At 34.1% G+C, this 16,665-nt stretch overlaps 1 protein-coding gene across 1 annotated transcript in view; it reads left to right on the top strand.

Moving 5' to 3' along the window:
• The window catches only part of Erbb4 (erb-b2 receptor tyrosine kinase 4), a 681,070-nt gene that overhangs the window by 344,248 nt on the left and 320,157 nt on the right, over nucleotides 1-16,665 (top strand). The window contains exon 4 of the mRNA XM_076866449.2: nucleotides 2,209-2,343. Coding sequence (XP_076722564.1) covers nucleotides 2,209-2,343 — 135 coding nt within the window. The remainder of the gene's footprint in view (nucleotides 1-2,208; nucleotides 2,344-16,665) is intronic.

Below are 16,665 nucleotides of genomic sequence, written 5' to 3' on the forward strand. Positions count from 1 at the left end.
AGTTGTATGGTTAGGTCATGAAAAATAATGAACTGGGTTTTAGAAGTAGAAAGATGATCTAATTTCTTTTTGTTTCTTTTTTTCACCTCTCCTGAGAAAATGGAAGCAATAGTCAGTGAAAGGATTGATGATGAGAACAGGTCTGATTTTAAATGTGGAAAGCTCTGCGAGATCAACATTAATCTCGTGGGTTTTAAACATGCAATTTTGGAAGACACTTTGGATGTGCCCACCAATCTTGCTTCCACAAGCACTCATCTGTAGTGCCAGATATTCCATTCATTCTTTTATCTCCCTCTTTGTTTAAGGTGACTTTTAAAAATTTGGCTTGGTGTACTACACAAATGAGATGATTTCATCTATGCTACCATGGGAGACAGAGTTGGTTGCCTTCCCAATATTCATATCTCTCTCCTTCCTCACTAACACCCCTACTGTTTTTTTTTTTTTTTTTCTAATTGTAACAGGACCCTAAAATGTTGCTTCCTCATCTCTTGTGAAATAGCCATAGTACATTGTTCTGGCCAATAAAATGCAGATATAGTCCTTGAAAAGAGCATCTTTTCCCAATATAGAATGTCAGAATTTCACCAGGAGAAAATCTCTTCTGTCTTCATCCTGCCTTCACTTCAAATCAGATATCTTTAACGCAGCAGCCATTTTGTGCCTAGAATGAATAAAACCAACATGTAGGGTGGCAGAGCAGGAAGTTGGCAGCAGGGAGTAGCTAAACTAATATCTGCAATCACCACCTTAAGGTTTCTTATTCTGCAAGAAAATATAATCTGTATCTGTACAACCTACAGTTTTCATTTTAAGATGATACTGACCACTCAATGGACTGATGCATGATTACTCTAAAATATATTTTCTTGCACAAGGAGGAGGAAATGAGGTAAATATTAGGCAGGAAAATGCTATTCATATTTACAGACAATTTTGTAAAAAAAATAAGAAAATTTTCAGAGGGAATATTTTATTTTTTTTTTCTGGATGACTTTAGCTATCTGGAAAAGAATTCATGTATGTGATAATCAGACATTATTCACAGGGGACAAGTTAATTAAGCCCAGTTTTGAAATAATCAAGTATAACTTGGCTTTAGTGTACTTTATCCAGTGGTCATGCCCATGTTCCAAAGTATCGTGGAGTTTTTCTTTTTCTTTTTTTCTTTTTTTTTTTTTAGTTGCAGATGGACACAATACATTTATTTTTATTCATTCATTTTATTTTTTTTAAGAGAGAGAATCTTTTGTAGATGGACACAACACAATGCCTTTATTTTTATGTGGTTCTGAGAATCGAACCTGAATCGCACCCGTACTAGGCTAGTGCTCTACCGCTGAGCCACAATCCCCCCTATTCATTTATTTTTATGTGGTGCTACAAATTGAACCCAGTGCCTCACATGTGCTAGGCAAATGCTCTACCACTGAGCTATAATCCCAGCCCAATATCAAAGTATTTTTTTTTTTTTGGCAGATACTGCTTTATGTTATTCCTAATGAATAATTAACAATTCTATAAACTCAGTTTGAGATGACAAAGAGCATAGTAGTGATAGAAGCATTAATTTTAACTTCCATGTCAGACTAATTACTTACCAACTGACTCCAGGCAATGTCATATTTACTGAAAAAGCCTTTTGGAACAAATGTTTAATGATTTGCATGAAAAGTCTTGAGATGGTTCACATTCTATGGCATTGGTATAGCATTTTGTGGAAATTTATTTTAAAGACTAAACTGACATAAACTTTCACATGATAAGACAAGGAAGTTTCAATTCAATAATTGGTGTTTAATTTGTACTCTGGAATATTATATTGTCATTGAAATAATAATAAATTGCCACTCATTGTTTACTATATAATATTAAACCAAACTAGCAGATTGTGAAATATTATAGACAATACTAGTCCAATTGCAGGGAGCAGGAAATTAGGGAAGAAACTAATAATATATATGTCAACATGTTGAAAGTGTTTCTCTTTCAATGTTAGGATTCAATGGTTATTGTTTTCGTCTGCACTTTTCAATCTTTTCACATTTCTGCAAATGTGATGCAGTGAAACATATTAAGCTATCTTGGTGATTAACAGTGTAGCTCTAATTCAGCATTGAAAATAATGTGAGTAAACTATATTTATTGACTACTTTTTCATCAACAAGCAATTTACCAACAAATTTGTTTGTTTATTCCCTGCAGAAATTCTAAATGGTGGAGTCTACGTAGACCAGAACAAATTTCTTTGTTACGCAGACACCATTCATTGGCAAGATATTGTTAGAAATCCATGGCCTTCCAATTTGACTCTCGTATCAACAAATGGAAGCTCAGGATGTGAGTACCATTATCTCTTTTATGTCTCAAAATGTTCTTTTATGTCATGTGAAAATGATCAACTTATTTTTATCATGCCATTAATAATATTTTGAACTTGGATTGTATTGATTGAACTATTCATTTATATATCACAGAACAAATGGCCAGCCAACTTTTAATTCTAATTTTAAAAATCTTCTATTGTGGAATGATGGTTTCCCTTCACAAATTCTCATTCTCTTACGATGGTTCCTTATTGCCCAATCTGAAACACTGAATCTTATTTCCAGTGTCCATACATGGGTGTCATTGTCCACAAACTTAAGGCTAACATCCAACTACTGCTTCAACTTTTATGACTCTCCCTACTGAGCAAAAGGTAGTAGAATAAAAATTTACCTTCCTATTTACTATATGTTTTTTGAACAAAATTAAAAATTAGAAAAATAAAAACTAGTGAATATTTAGAATTCCTAAGCCATCATTTATCCCTAAAGCCGTCATGTTAATATTTTATGATAATTTCACACAGTCTAAATATAGATATAAATAGTTTTCATCTAAAAGAAATGTATTTACATTCTGGGTTTTTTCTTTAGATTAATACATTTTCTTATTCCTCATTTGAAAATGTATATTGTTTAGACCACAGAGGATTTATCAGATTTAAACTATATAATAAGACTAAATCATAGGTAAGTAACATTTGAACTGTCATTAAAACCTTTGAAAATTATTCTCTTTGAAATCTATTTCATTTTCATAATGTAGACTGTTGTTCACACATTTATTATTACTGACATTTGAATGAGAACAGAAACTTTATCAAGAAATAACCTGGGTTTTAAATTTCTCAGCTATTATTATATATTCCCCACCTGAAATTATAACTGTCTCCACATAGTTCAATAATTATTTGCCATACTACTGATTATGTTATGATGCTTTTGCAGGAAATCAGACTCCAAGGGACAATTATTAAATTTTATGATGGGCCTAATAATATAATGTGGAAATATGAATATAGTTGATCAAAACTGACAGCTCTGTTTTTAATAAATGGCTAAAACCTTTTTCTGAAAAAGTAGAGTAACATAATTTTCTTGTCACCTTTAATCAGAAATTTGTATAAGATTCTGTCTTTACAGTATTCAAGTTCCCGACTATGTAAAATACATGTGAATAAAAAATTGAATCTCCTTGCACTAACAGTGCAAATGATGCACTTCAGGAAGGGCTTCGGTTTTCAGTCTGCTCATACTATGGTAGGCATTATATTGGAGAGGGAGGTGAGCATAAGGTTTTGATAAGAGGAAAGGACCATGGACTCCTCTTCTTTCATCAGAATGACTAGCCTGTAAGGCATGAATGAGATCAGGCAAGAATAAAGCTTGAGACAGAAGCCAAAAGGGAAGTGTGCCCACCAGCCTTACAGGATTTGGAGCAGGAAAGGTCTGAGGGGTTTACTGCACTTTCACAGATGGTATCTCTTTGTGTTGTTCTTTTTGGGGGGACTAATTTGGATGGTTGTGCCTATAATTAGGCAGTTGTGGCTGCACTTGTTTTTGCATACAAATAATTGCAGGTGCAAAAAATTATGAATGCAGAGTGAGTTCTTAACCAGTGGTCCTTTGCAAATTAATCACCAATTGTTACCAAAGTTTTATTGCTTACATAGTAGTTCTGTTTGCTGACACATCATATGTAATGCATGGCACCATACTGATAGTAATGAATTGGCTATACTTTAAATATTGGCTTTATCCTGCTAAAGGAAATAAGCCATTCACAAAAAGGCAAATACTGTATAATTCCACTTACATGAAATATTTTGAGTAGTGAAACTTAAAAAGAATGTAGAATGGTAATTTTTTTAGAGCCTGGAGGTAAGGGTAAATGTAGTGGCTCTTGAATGGGTATATAGTTCCAGTTTTGCTAGATTAAAACGTTCTTGAGATCAGTTGCATGACAGTATAACTTTTAGCATGAATGAACTATACACATAAAAATGATTGAGATGGCATTTTTTATGCTATCCTTTTTTTTACTACAATTATGAGTAAATAGAAACATTACCCCATTGAAGTTCAAGATCTCTTAAATTATAGGCACAATTCTTTTAGGAGTCATAGACCTCCTGGTTAGGAGCTTCTGTGCTTATTTTGTCTTCTTGCTTCCAATCCTGGTCAATTCACCTGAAAAAAAAATATTTGCATTTGTTAGATTTCACTCTGTCCAGTGAAATCTAACTATGACCCTGTCTAAAACATTGCCACTGTGATTAATATAAGGTCAAGTCTAAACAAACCCCAATGGCTTAGAGTTTTCAGCAAATTCCTGCCTATTATTCAACTTTATGGATTGAAATCACAGTTTCTTTGTGTTTCCCTTTGTCTAACCTTTGCCAGATAGTCATGCTTTAAGTCATTCATCAGGTGCCATCTCCTCTCAGAAGCATTCCTTTCTCCAGGCTAGATTAGGTATATTTTTTTCCTTGAGGCCCCTTAATGACCAAAGATAAAAACTGGCATTTGGTCTTGCATTTTGAAATGGAAACATCTTATGAACAAGGCTGGATTCATCATTTTTTCCTCTGTCATAGCACATATCAGATAGATAACATGTTTACTGAAGAAATCAATAAACGAAAGAAATAAGTTCATATTTTAATTCACTGGTGTTGTAGTTACAGAATACCTAAGACGGGTCATTTATGAGGGATAATTTTAGAGGCTGAGAAGTCCATCTGCTAAAGGCTAGTCTCAACTCCAAAATGGTCCCAGAAATGCCCCCATCATACAGAAGGGAGGAGTGCTATTTCTCTTGGGGCATATGGTAGCATTAATCCATGAGAGCAGAGCCTCTATCATCTTCTACCAGGCCCCACCTCCAAACAATGTTATTTTAGGGATTAAGTTTCATCATGAGCTTGGAGAAGGACATAAATATTCAAACCATAGCAGTTTATAAATAGGAAAGCTACATGAATCCATTTTTTATCCATCACATACATAAAAAAGAACGAGTCAGAAATAAATCCAGAGACGCTACAAAACTACTTTTGGTCTTTTTCAATAAATAGCAATATATATCCATGTACTTAATTTAATTTATATTGATATAAGCTACAAAGTTTCTATCATATATATGTTCTATTTATATTATAATCTATATATGTAATAATTATCAAGTGAAATATATGTGCTTACTTTTCCTTTGGCATTTAAAAAAGGGATATTAATGTGTTATACTTGAGAATATCTTCAGATTATACAATTTTACCACAAAGAATTTGAGAATAGTTGAGTATTAAGCCATATTGCAAAGTATTTCTTTATATATGCTTTTTGTACAGAACTAATTGTTATACAAAAAAAAAATTTAAGAACAACCTGACTTTTTGTTGACTATTATTTGGAGTATAATTGAAACAATGAAGAAAACATTTGAAGTATCTACAAAAACAACTTGAAATTACACTATTTCTTCAAAAATATGTGATTTAGGAATAATAACCAAATTGTATTTTCCAGAATTTACTTGATCCAAACTTCAGGAGAGTGAGGGAGATGAGTATATTTGTTTTAATTTTATATTTCCATACAACCCTAGACACATTATGATGCTACATTCTAACGTTCTTATATATGTCCATAAATACAGTTTAATAAATAAACTAAACCTTCAAAGAGAAGTCATCATACAGTGAATGATGTTTAATTTACCTGGAACACTGTAATAACAACCTCCGTTACCACAAGAATATCAAAAGGATGAAAGTAAGTTGCCCTCTAAAAATTAAGCAAATGGAATTTATCAGAACATTCATATGGGAAAACAGACAATGATATTTCTCAATGGAGAATATTGTATAGTTAGGAGAATGGATTTGGGACCTAAACTGCCTCCTTTGAAACCTGACATTGCTGCTGACTTGCTCTTTGACCTTGGGAAAGACATTTGTGCTCCCAGTACCTCAATTTCCTCATCTATAATGGGAGAAGGTCAAGAGCTGAGCTGAGGGCTGAGCTGCCAAACAATGGAGTGGTCAGCAATGAAGATTTTAACTATTATTGTGATAGCATAGGCAAGAGGCTAAACCAAAGACACCACCTCTTCCTCCTGAGTCTTGTCCTCTGGAGGACATTTCAACCAAAGTGCAGAAGGAAGGCCTCTGTGAAAGTCCTTGATAAAGAGGCCGTTGGAAAGGATCTCCTGCACAGGAATGTGGCTCTGTATGAGAATGTGGCTGGTCATGTACCCCAGAATCCTTGTCTTCAACTCCCTTTAGAGAGCAAGATACACTGCGTATGCACCAAGTCTGGTTAGCATGGGGAGGCCCATCAGAATAAGTCCTGGACGTTCCCAGCCTCAAAAGTCAATGCTTTGGGACAGGAGCTTTTATAGCCACTTCATAGTGTTGTAAGGAGCAAAACAATGAGTTAATACGTGTCAAAGTCAGAGACTGGTTTCTTACAGTAAAGGGGTAAAAGGCCTTCTGATTATTTTATATTCTTATGAATTGACCACATATAAACAGAAATGTTGTTAGAATATACAATTTTGTTTCTAATACATATTTATTAATTTACATTGTGTGTTTCTGACTTAGGAGCTTTGGTAACTAAAAAGTGGTATCTCATAGCTTTATCTCACCAATGCATACAGAGGAACAGACCTTAGATGTTCCAAGTTCCACAGGCCTTTTATCTGGATTCCATGGAATGCACCATACATCTAAACTGCTTTCTCAAGCCAAATACCAACCAATGACTAAGATGGGATGGGGAATTGGCATATTCATATTCACAAGCACTATTTCAGGACTGATCATTTGTTTAAAACAGACGTTCTGCCCACATTAAAATCATTGGTTTTCAAAAATGTGCTTTTATTTTAATAACTTGAACATATGTTAAACTTGCCCCATCCTAACTAATCTAAAATTGAACTTTTGTTACTCCTTCAATATTAAAATATTTACATAAACAGAAATACTTTTCTAAGTTTGGACTTCTGTAGTAAAATTTTTAAAAAATAGCAACAAGATGAACCCACAGTGCCTTTCAGTACAGCTTCAGGCTTTTGTGTCTTATACATATCCAATTTTATGTAAATGTATAAAAATGGAATCAAATCACTTGCTGTTTTTAAAATATTTTTTAATATAAAGCCTTAAATTAGGGAAATAGAAAATGTGAAAAACTTTGGTGAAAAGATAAATGAATCTAAAAGGTACATTTTTCTAAAGACCTATAAAATAGATTCTTCATAAACCTGATTTAATAAAACAGAATTGCATATGAAGGCAACTACAATTATTCTAAATCAAATATTAGCAAACAGAACCAGCAAAATTGAGGAATGTGTTTTTTTAACAACATATTAAGTCTCTTTTTAATGCTCTTCATGAGAAAGTAAGAACTTATATTCAACCCATACCAGACAGAGCCCTCATTGCTACATTTGTAGAGTGAAGATTGCTAGGTCAGCCAAAATTCACCCTATGAATAAACTTTCATTTAATGCCATTGCAAGCAGTAAGCTCAATGCACCTGCTTTTCTCCTCCCTCAGTTCATGGAGATGAAAGTGCATTATTTCATTTTTTTGAACAAATTTTTCAAGACAAATTCATATCTTGATCATATGTAATAGTTTCTTCTCAATTAACTTTTTCATCAAATAGTATATTTATATATAAATTTAAAGTGTAATCCCTGCTATTTAGAAAGTGATGGACTATTTCTCAGCAATAATAAGCTTCATCTTCAGGAGACAGAACACAAGACTGTCTCATACTGTGGACCTTTCTGACCTCAGCTTAGCCCTCATATTGGTCATGCATTGCATGCTATATCAATGCAAATAATTGTTATATATGACTATATACAGGTAAACATCAAAATTAATACAATTGCATACAATAAATGCATAAAAAATAAGCCTTTTACCTAAATGTATATACACACATATATTCACGTATTGGTTTCAAAATCTTGTGATTATCAACTAGTTTCCACATCCCTTTTAAAAATAACTCACCTATCATCTATGAGAAATCCCACAGTCTCCCTACTCTGACCTTACCTTCTTACTGCCAGCCCCCAGCCTTTCCTACCAATGACTCCAGTTGTTTCACACTGTGGTAGGCTCTCCCTCAACTGTTCTAGGACCTTCTGTACCCGATTCTTTTAAAATACAAATGAGAATAATTATTAACATGAATTTGTTAATAATAACAATGGCTCTTTGGGCCCAAATGTTCCTGCTTGTCTCCTTCAGGTAAAGCTAGCTCTGACTACGGAAGCCCTGTGACTGTTTTAAGACCTTAAGGACCAACTCCTTTCTTTTCCCTTTAGGTCAATCCTCACTTTTGAGTCCAAGGTTCATTTTGTGTTCACTTTCTGAATTATTGGAAACATTAATTTGTTACATGAAGAATTGTTCACCAGCACAGAGTATGTCCTGGTTCCCTTAGATGAGTCTCTTTGGTGCATTTCCTATAGCGCAGTCTCTTTAGTCTTAAATTATACTTTGTGTCAGTATTGTGCTAGTAAGTGGTTAGTAACTACTCTCCATTGAATAGCAGGGAAAAGCCCCCAATTTGTAGTTGATTGATTTCCATAGTAAACATCTTAACTTCATCCCTGTGTAGATTTTGGAAGAGATGCCCATATAACACAGTGTGTATATGATAGTTCTACCACAAAGGTCCAAGAGGTATTAATCAACTTAATCATATAAATAATTGTAAAACAGAAAGCTAATAGAACCTAAAGTATTTTGATTATATGTTATCTTTGTTTTAGTTGGTTTATATAATTTAATATTGAGTAAGGGTTATAGTTTAGTAAGCAGGTCTAAAAATTCCAGGAAATCAGAGAATTGGCTCGATCAATAGGCATTAGGCATTTCTAAATATCAATAGCTTGATAGAGGTAATGTTATACTAACCCAATCCATTTGCTTATCATTTCTATATGATCCAAAGAGAAGATTTGGCCTATGCACAAACATGGTATGAACTGTGACTACAGTACCTCATGTCTTATGAGCAATTGCTGAATAGAACACAAACACACACACACACACACACACACACACACACACACACTTTGAGAAATAAAACCTCTTTAGGAACAGGGCAGTTTAGCTCAAAATTTATAAAGGAAAAATATCTGACTCTTCAGGGTCATATTCTGCTAACATTTTTCATTTTAACTATTAAATGGTATACTTAGCCTCTACATGAATGTTGACTTTTGCATTCAAGGTTTCCTTAAGAATGATGTTTTTTGTTTTTTTTTATTTGTTTATTTGTTCCTGTTTTATAAAAAAAAAACTTATAGAAATAGGTCTTTTCAAAATAAAAAAAATTTCTGCTCAAAGATTCAACTCCTCTGTACCCCCGAACATATTGCTCCAGCTCTTAAAATGGAGTATTTGCACTTTCAAATATTTTTAAATTCAGTTACCACCCAAGAAACATTAAATCTTCTTCATGACCACATGTTGTTGGAAGAGAAAGGATTTTTACATAAAAAGACCAGTAGGGATGCTGTCTAGCATGATGGTGTACTATCACAGAGGGACAAGGTTCCTTATGTCCTCAGGTAACTACTGGCAATTAACACTTCCAAACTTGGGGATGCACCAGAATCTACTCCTAAAGATTCTGCCTGAATGAATATTGGTTAGGGGTGAAAATCTGACTGTCCTCAAAGTTCTCTTATTGATTACAGATGTAAGGAACACTAGAGTAGGATTTCTATGCTGGTAAACTGATTAGCAAAGCCTATTACGAAGCACAAAGTTCGGGCCATATTCTGATTTGGAACATCTGGACTTGCAACAAATGAGCCAACTGCCAAATCTGGGATTCTTTTTCAATAATGTGTACTATTGTTATGTGAAATATCTTTGTCACTAATTTAAAAAATAACAATAGCATGCCTTTCAATGCTTGTGAGGACCCAGGCCTAGTCTATCACACATACTTTAGGAACTCTCTCTCTCATTCTCAAATACTGTAAGGTAGTTATTAGGAGCCCCATTTCAGGTCTCTAAGAACCTCAGCAGTTTGCAGTTTCTAGAAATAGCACTGTGCTCACGTCCAGGGAAAGGAGAAGCATTTAGATTTTTTGAAATAGTAGCTTTCTGAGGCTCATTTGTCCATGTGAGGACAGCCTTTAGATTTTATTATTTCTCTAAAATTTAACGTAAATTTCAATAAGCTTTTTCACTAATAAAAGTGAATTTTAATTGAAAAATATGTATGATGACTCAACTAAAAGTCACTGATATTATGAAAAAGATTTTTACACTGTTACAAAGTAGACCAAGCAATAAAAAAATCATCTTTTCTTTGATGTAGAAATTCCTATTTTATTTTGTTTTAATATGAGCTTCTAAAAGAACTGGAGATTTTTGGAACTTAGCGATTCTTATTACCTTTCCTCATAAATATAAAATATAATTAACTTTGCTGTGAACATGTTTTAATGGCAAAATATTTTGTGTCAAAAAATATAAAATGAGGGACATCAATGTGATTTTCATTAAGAAACATCTAGTAATATTCCAAATTTAAAAAAAAATACTCTTATATATAGCTTTAAATCATCCTGTTATATGAGGATTTGGAAAGAATCCTAAGCCTGAAAGGTTGAAATGCTAGATTAATAAAACTGAGTTACATTTAACCAAAGCAAGAAATAGCTTTACTGAATAATATTGCATAGTGACTCAGTTACTTAGTATGTATCTAATTAATGTTAGAGTGTTTTACAAAGCACACCATAGTCAATTTTTAAAAAATATAAAGCCTTGGTTGTATATTCAGAGTTGGAGACAACAATATAAATTAAATAACAATTACATGGCTCCTCAGGACTACCCTCTTCTATTTCTCTCTGATTTGTTTTCTCTGTAATGGGCAAGAGTGATTATGCTTCTGTCCTGCTTTGTAACCATCACTCACAGATTTTGTTACCATGCACCATTTCATCAGTTGTTTACTAGTGAAAGTGGCTTCATAGAACTCAGTTTCCCAATTAAGTAGTATTTAAAGAATACTATTTCCCCCTTTTTCCCTCTAATTCCTTATCACTTGAAGAAAACTTAGGAGGCAAAAGGAAGGTGATTACGTATAAATGAAAATTAGTATAGACATTCAAGTTTCCCTTTTTATGTGTGTCCCCCTCAGTTATTGGTGTCCTCTTATTGAACTACAATTATTTCAAGATGTGCAGCAAAGGTGGGGGAGAGATGGCTGGTTTCTTGGGGTGAGGGTCATGGGTGTGGTATCTCTAGCAAGAAATGGGGGTACAATGAAGATAGGGATCAAGCTGCTAACCCACTTAGCAATCTTTCAAGCCTAGATGGTTGCAAGCAGCTGTACACACCTTAAATTTAATTCTTTGCTGCCTGGCAAGAACAAATTATGTTCTATTTAGAGGTGATTCTTTTTCCAATTGTAGGTGCTCTTTTAAGTAGGGAAGAAAAAATGGAGAGGAAATTATGCAGTGACATTTCTCTTAAAGTTCTCCTTAAAATACAAGTAAGGGAAATATATAGAAGAAATGAAAAAGCTTGAATAAAAAATTGCACAAAGGAAAAGCCGTCTCAAAAGTAGGTCCTCTGATCACCCATTTTTATTCTCCTCGCCCTTTCACATTTTATTCAACAAAGATTTTGATCTAGGTTGTTTTTTTCAAAAATATTTTCTGTAGAATCAATTCAAACTCTATACTTAAGATGTACAGTATAGCATTCAACTAGCAACCTAAATCATATGCCAAGGTATGTCTTCCAGAATAAAGAAATTGACTTTGCTAAGAAAACTCTAATGATAAACCTATAAGGTTTTAAAGGCAATGCAGTGTTGAATAAGCATCACTTCAACCTTTTCAAATTTCATTATGCCGCATAATTTTAAATATCACATTTTATTGAAAAGACTTGCTATTTATTTTAAGTCAAATAAGTGTCTAAGAGTACTTATAGTTGTTTACTTGACAGTTATCTGTCTGCTTTGGTTCTGTAGAGGAAGATAAATTATGAATCATGAAGTTTTATCATATTCTTATGAAAGAGTAAATCAAAACAAAACAAAACATTACTTCATTGATAATAGATGTATCAAGAGATGTAAATAATAGATGTAGATAATAGAACAGTAAGAGTGCAACACTGTTGAATACTTTTTAAATATGCAGATGAGTAACTATAAAGACAAAAATTAGACATCACTGTTTTTTTCTCTGGTCCTTATCTTTCCTACCAAAACAGTTTACCTGACCTTGTTCCAAGGCAAAGCTCCTGAATCTTCACCTCTGCTCAGTGACTCCTCTATTTTTACCTTGAAGGGCAGCCTAGTGACTGAGAGCAAGCTCTGCATTCAGCTTGAACCAACTACGTGGGTCTCTGACTGCAATTGCTTTATTCCTCTGTTCTTCATTTTTCTCACATGAGAGTGAATTGGGAAAATGATAAAAATATTTTTTAAAAGTGCCTGACCCATTAGAACTGATCCACAAATATTAGTTTTCATTATTTTTAGTGTTTATAAGTGAAATCTGTTCCTCCTATAAAAATATCACTATTCTGTGTCCTACCCTAAATATTATTCTGCCTTTTCTCAACTTCCCATCATCATTGATAACCATCAGCTTATTCTTGAGCATAGGGAGTGAGGTGGCTTCTCTAAGGTTCCCACCATCTACCTGTGGCACATTCTACCCTGCCCATTGTCACTGGATAAACTCTGCTCATTCATCACATGCATTAAAGATTTTGACATGAAACCCCAAATCATCTTTCAAATGCTATATAAGTCATTTCCTAAGTGATTTGAATAAGTGTCTCATTCAATATCCTTGCCTAAGGGTTTCGTGGCTTTCAAAAATCTAATGAACTGCAGTATTTGCACTAACTCCAACAGAAACCAGGTCTTACTGTGACAATGAGCTAATTTTCCTGTGTGTGTTATAATCTGTTTTGGATGTTCTTTCCTTCTTTATCCCAAATGACTGCAACATTGCTGCATCTTTTAACAAAAATTAGATATTTTGTTGGATTGGTTAAGGGGATTAATTCTAGAGCTAATATACATGGGCTCCAATCCCAGGTTCATCACTTACTTGGGTAATCTTGTGCAAGTTATTAAACATATCTGGCCACATTTTCACAATCTGTAGCAGGATTCCCTTCAAAGGATGCCACGAGAAATAGATTTATTAGAACCATGCTGTGCATATAACAAATTTTCAATATTTCTGAGCTATGACTGATACTTTAATATTGTTAGCTGACAAGGACTTTTATTCTATTTGAAGGGCTTTCATGTTGGATAATTACAAGGCAAAAATATTTTTTCAGAAAACAAAAAAAACTAGGGCTGAATGATAGGTAGTTGGACTGATATTTAGTCAGAAATAGTTTGCAATGGAATACAATGAATGTATATTGTATATGTAGTAATTTGCACATAATATCTCTGTTTTTTGGTAAATGATAATTTAATTTCAAGATCAGTCTACTTTTATATCTAGAAGAAATTCCACTGAAATAGCTCGTTGATGGACTTGGGTTATAAAAATATATTATAAATCCATTATCCTTGAAAATTGGTTTTTGTGTATGAACTTCAAAGGTGAATTAATAAAAACATTCTACACCAAGACATTTTTGGTTTATTATTTACTGTAGTTTCTTTTGGGTCACTTTCTTTTAGCCTTTATCAGTGTTAAAATCACATTTTCATTCCTCAAGCTTACAATGGCATTTTAGAAATGCACCCCTATTTGTTAATGTGGGTTACTTTTATTTAAGTGTGAAAACTTGGAGAGATACACTTGCACACAAATGAGGGGGGGGATAAAGTGGGGGGAGGAGAGAGAGAAAGGGAAGGAGAGAGAAAAAAAAAGGAAGTCACACAAGGTGAGACTTCTGGCTGCCATACCTCAAAAGAGTTTGTTTAATTTAGTACTGTAGAGCTGCTACCTAATCTTTTCCAATTTGCTACCCATTTTTCTTTGTTATCTGTCTCAGTGATGTCTCATCTCTGCAACTAGCTGGTACAGGCTAGCAATCTGTAACAAAAACTCAGTCTCAATCTCAGATATAATAAAAAAAGGGAGGCTCCAAGATTAATGGTCCCAGCCATCGTTATAAAGTCCCAAACCACAGACATTATAAGACCTTTTGAAATTTACTCAGGGTTGAAGAAGCTACTGTTAGTGTGATGGTGTGAAAATATGGGCCTCTTAGTAGAAGAAATGTTGCTTTATTCAATCTGAGAAGTCTACTGTGTTTTGAGTATGTGGAGAAGAAATGGTTCTTTCCTTTAAAGAACTTGTAATAATTTCGTCCACCTCAGTTTCCTCATGATATTAATTCATAGAGGAGAGGAGATATGTCTATCCTTGGGTCTGTCAGGTGGAAAGCAGATGAAAATAGACAACCTGTGGAGACTGTCCTATACATGGGGTTTAGCTGTTTCTTTATGCTCTTGGGGAAGTGGAGTTAGTACATTGCTCCTCAAGAACTGTGGACCGAGAAGGACAAAGATAACAAATAGGAATATTCACAATTTTTCCTCCTCACCTTCTCAAATATTCTGCCTCCCTAATCCTTTCATCCCATCAAACTGTCCTGCATCCTACACACACACACACACACACACACGCACACACACAAACACAAATTATTCCTAGGTTGTTAGGCATATTCAGGATGCATAATAAGTGGGGAGAAAATTATTTATACCAGAGAACCAAGTGGAATAAAAAATATATTGGAGAGAATGTCTGAATTCGTCACTCACATAATGATACAATGGGTTTAGGAGTAGAAGGGGAGAATTTCATGACAGGAGAGCAGGAAGAGAGACAGCTTGGGTTGGAGAGGTGGTGAGTGACAGACTTCAGAGGAGAAGATTACAGCTGTTGCCATAGGCAATGCTTTGGATCCCATTTAATGTCCCTTTGAAAGGAGTAAATTTCTTTGGTTTATGTTTTGCCTGTTAAGCCACATTTCTCAAGTGTGACACCACTCTCAGAAAATGGACATGTGGGTGGTTACGGCTGCTCAAGGATCCATTAAAGTTGACTAGCAATCTTACAGACAAAGGCCATGGAGTAATCCGAGACCCCAGCTTGACGAACATCTATCTATTCATCTAAAGGTTGGTTCCATCCTGGGCTTTGTCTCCCTCTCTTGAACATACCTTGAAATTCACCCCCTCTGCCCTTTCTTTCCCTTCCTGTGCACCTACTTGGAGTTTGTAAGACAGTAAAGTTCCAGTCACAGAGTGAGTATCACTGAATGGGTTCTAAGTCTTATTCTTGCTAAGGCTGGGGCTCTTTGTGCTTTTTCAAAGCAGGCAAACACCTTTGCTTACCCACTTATCCTAATTTGCCAAACTGCCAAAGCCCCTACTTATGACACCTCCCTGCCTTTCTATTACTTGAGCTATAGTACCCTACTCATCATTTCAACCTATTGTAAATATTTCTGTATTCAAAATATGTGATGTATCTGCCATATCATTTCTTCTTAGTCTCTCCATCTATTTATTTCTCTTTGCTTTCCTATATTTTTATATACAGTGTTGTGGTGGAAGGAGAAGGGAGCTAACATTGACTTATGCTATTACTTGCCAGAGTTTTATGTTATTCCACTTAATGATATCTATCCCATGTATGAAGTAGGTGCCATCAGCTGTATTTTATTAATGAGGAAAGTCAGCTCTTATGTAGTTCTTTGTTCAGATCCCAACAACGATAAATCATGGAGACTAAAGGTATATTTAAAAAATGATTTCAAAGCTGCTGTTTACTACTTTTTATCAGCACTTAGTAAAATTTTGTATTTTCTACTTTTTACCAGCACTTGCTTCTCTAAGTGTTTCATTTATGAAGACTTAGAAAAGCAGTTGACAATATTGAAATTGGTTATGCACTCAATAGTATTTTGACAATTTTAGTTTCTCTAAACTGTGGTCTCTAATTTCCTATCACATTCTCCTTTGGAAATACATGCCAAATACTAAAATGTGTTTATATTTAATTGACATTTATTTTAGACCCATTTACTGCTGTGCTTTAATAAACAAGTAGTAGAATCAAAGTAATTGCCAATTAGAAATGAAAAAAAATGGGCTAGAACAAACATTTTTGACTAGTGAGCATGCTATGCATAAAGAAGGGCTGACATACTATAAAGGACAATTCTCTGGCTCCACTTAAAAAGTTATTTCCATTTTCTTACTTTTGGAATAAGGCAAGTAATGAATGCACTTATGTTGCAAATTCAATGAGATGTGTAAAACACATAAG

The sequence above is a fragment of the Callospermophilus lateralis genome, chromosome 9 (genome assembly GCF_048772815.1).
Source record: "Callospermophilus lateralis isolate mCalLat2 chromosome 9, mCalLat2.hap1, whole genome shotgun sequence".
Taxonomy (NCBI): Eukaryota; Metazoa; Chordata; class Mammalia; order Rodentia; family Sciuridae; genus Callospermophilus; species Callospermophilus lateralis.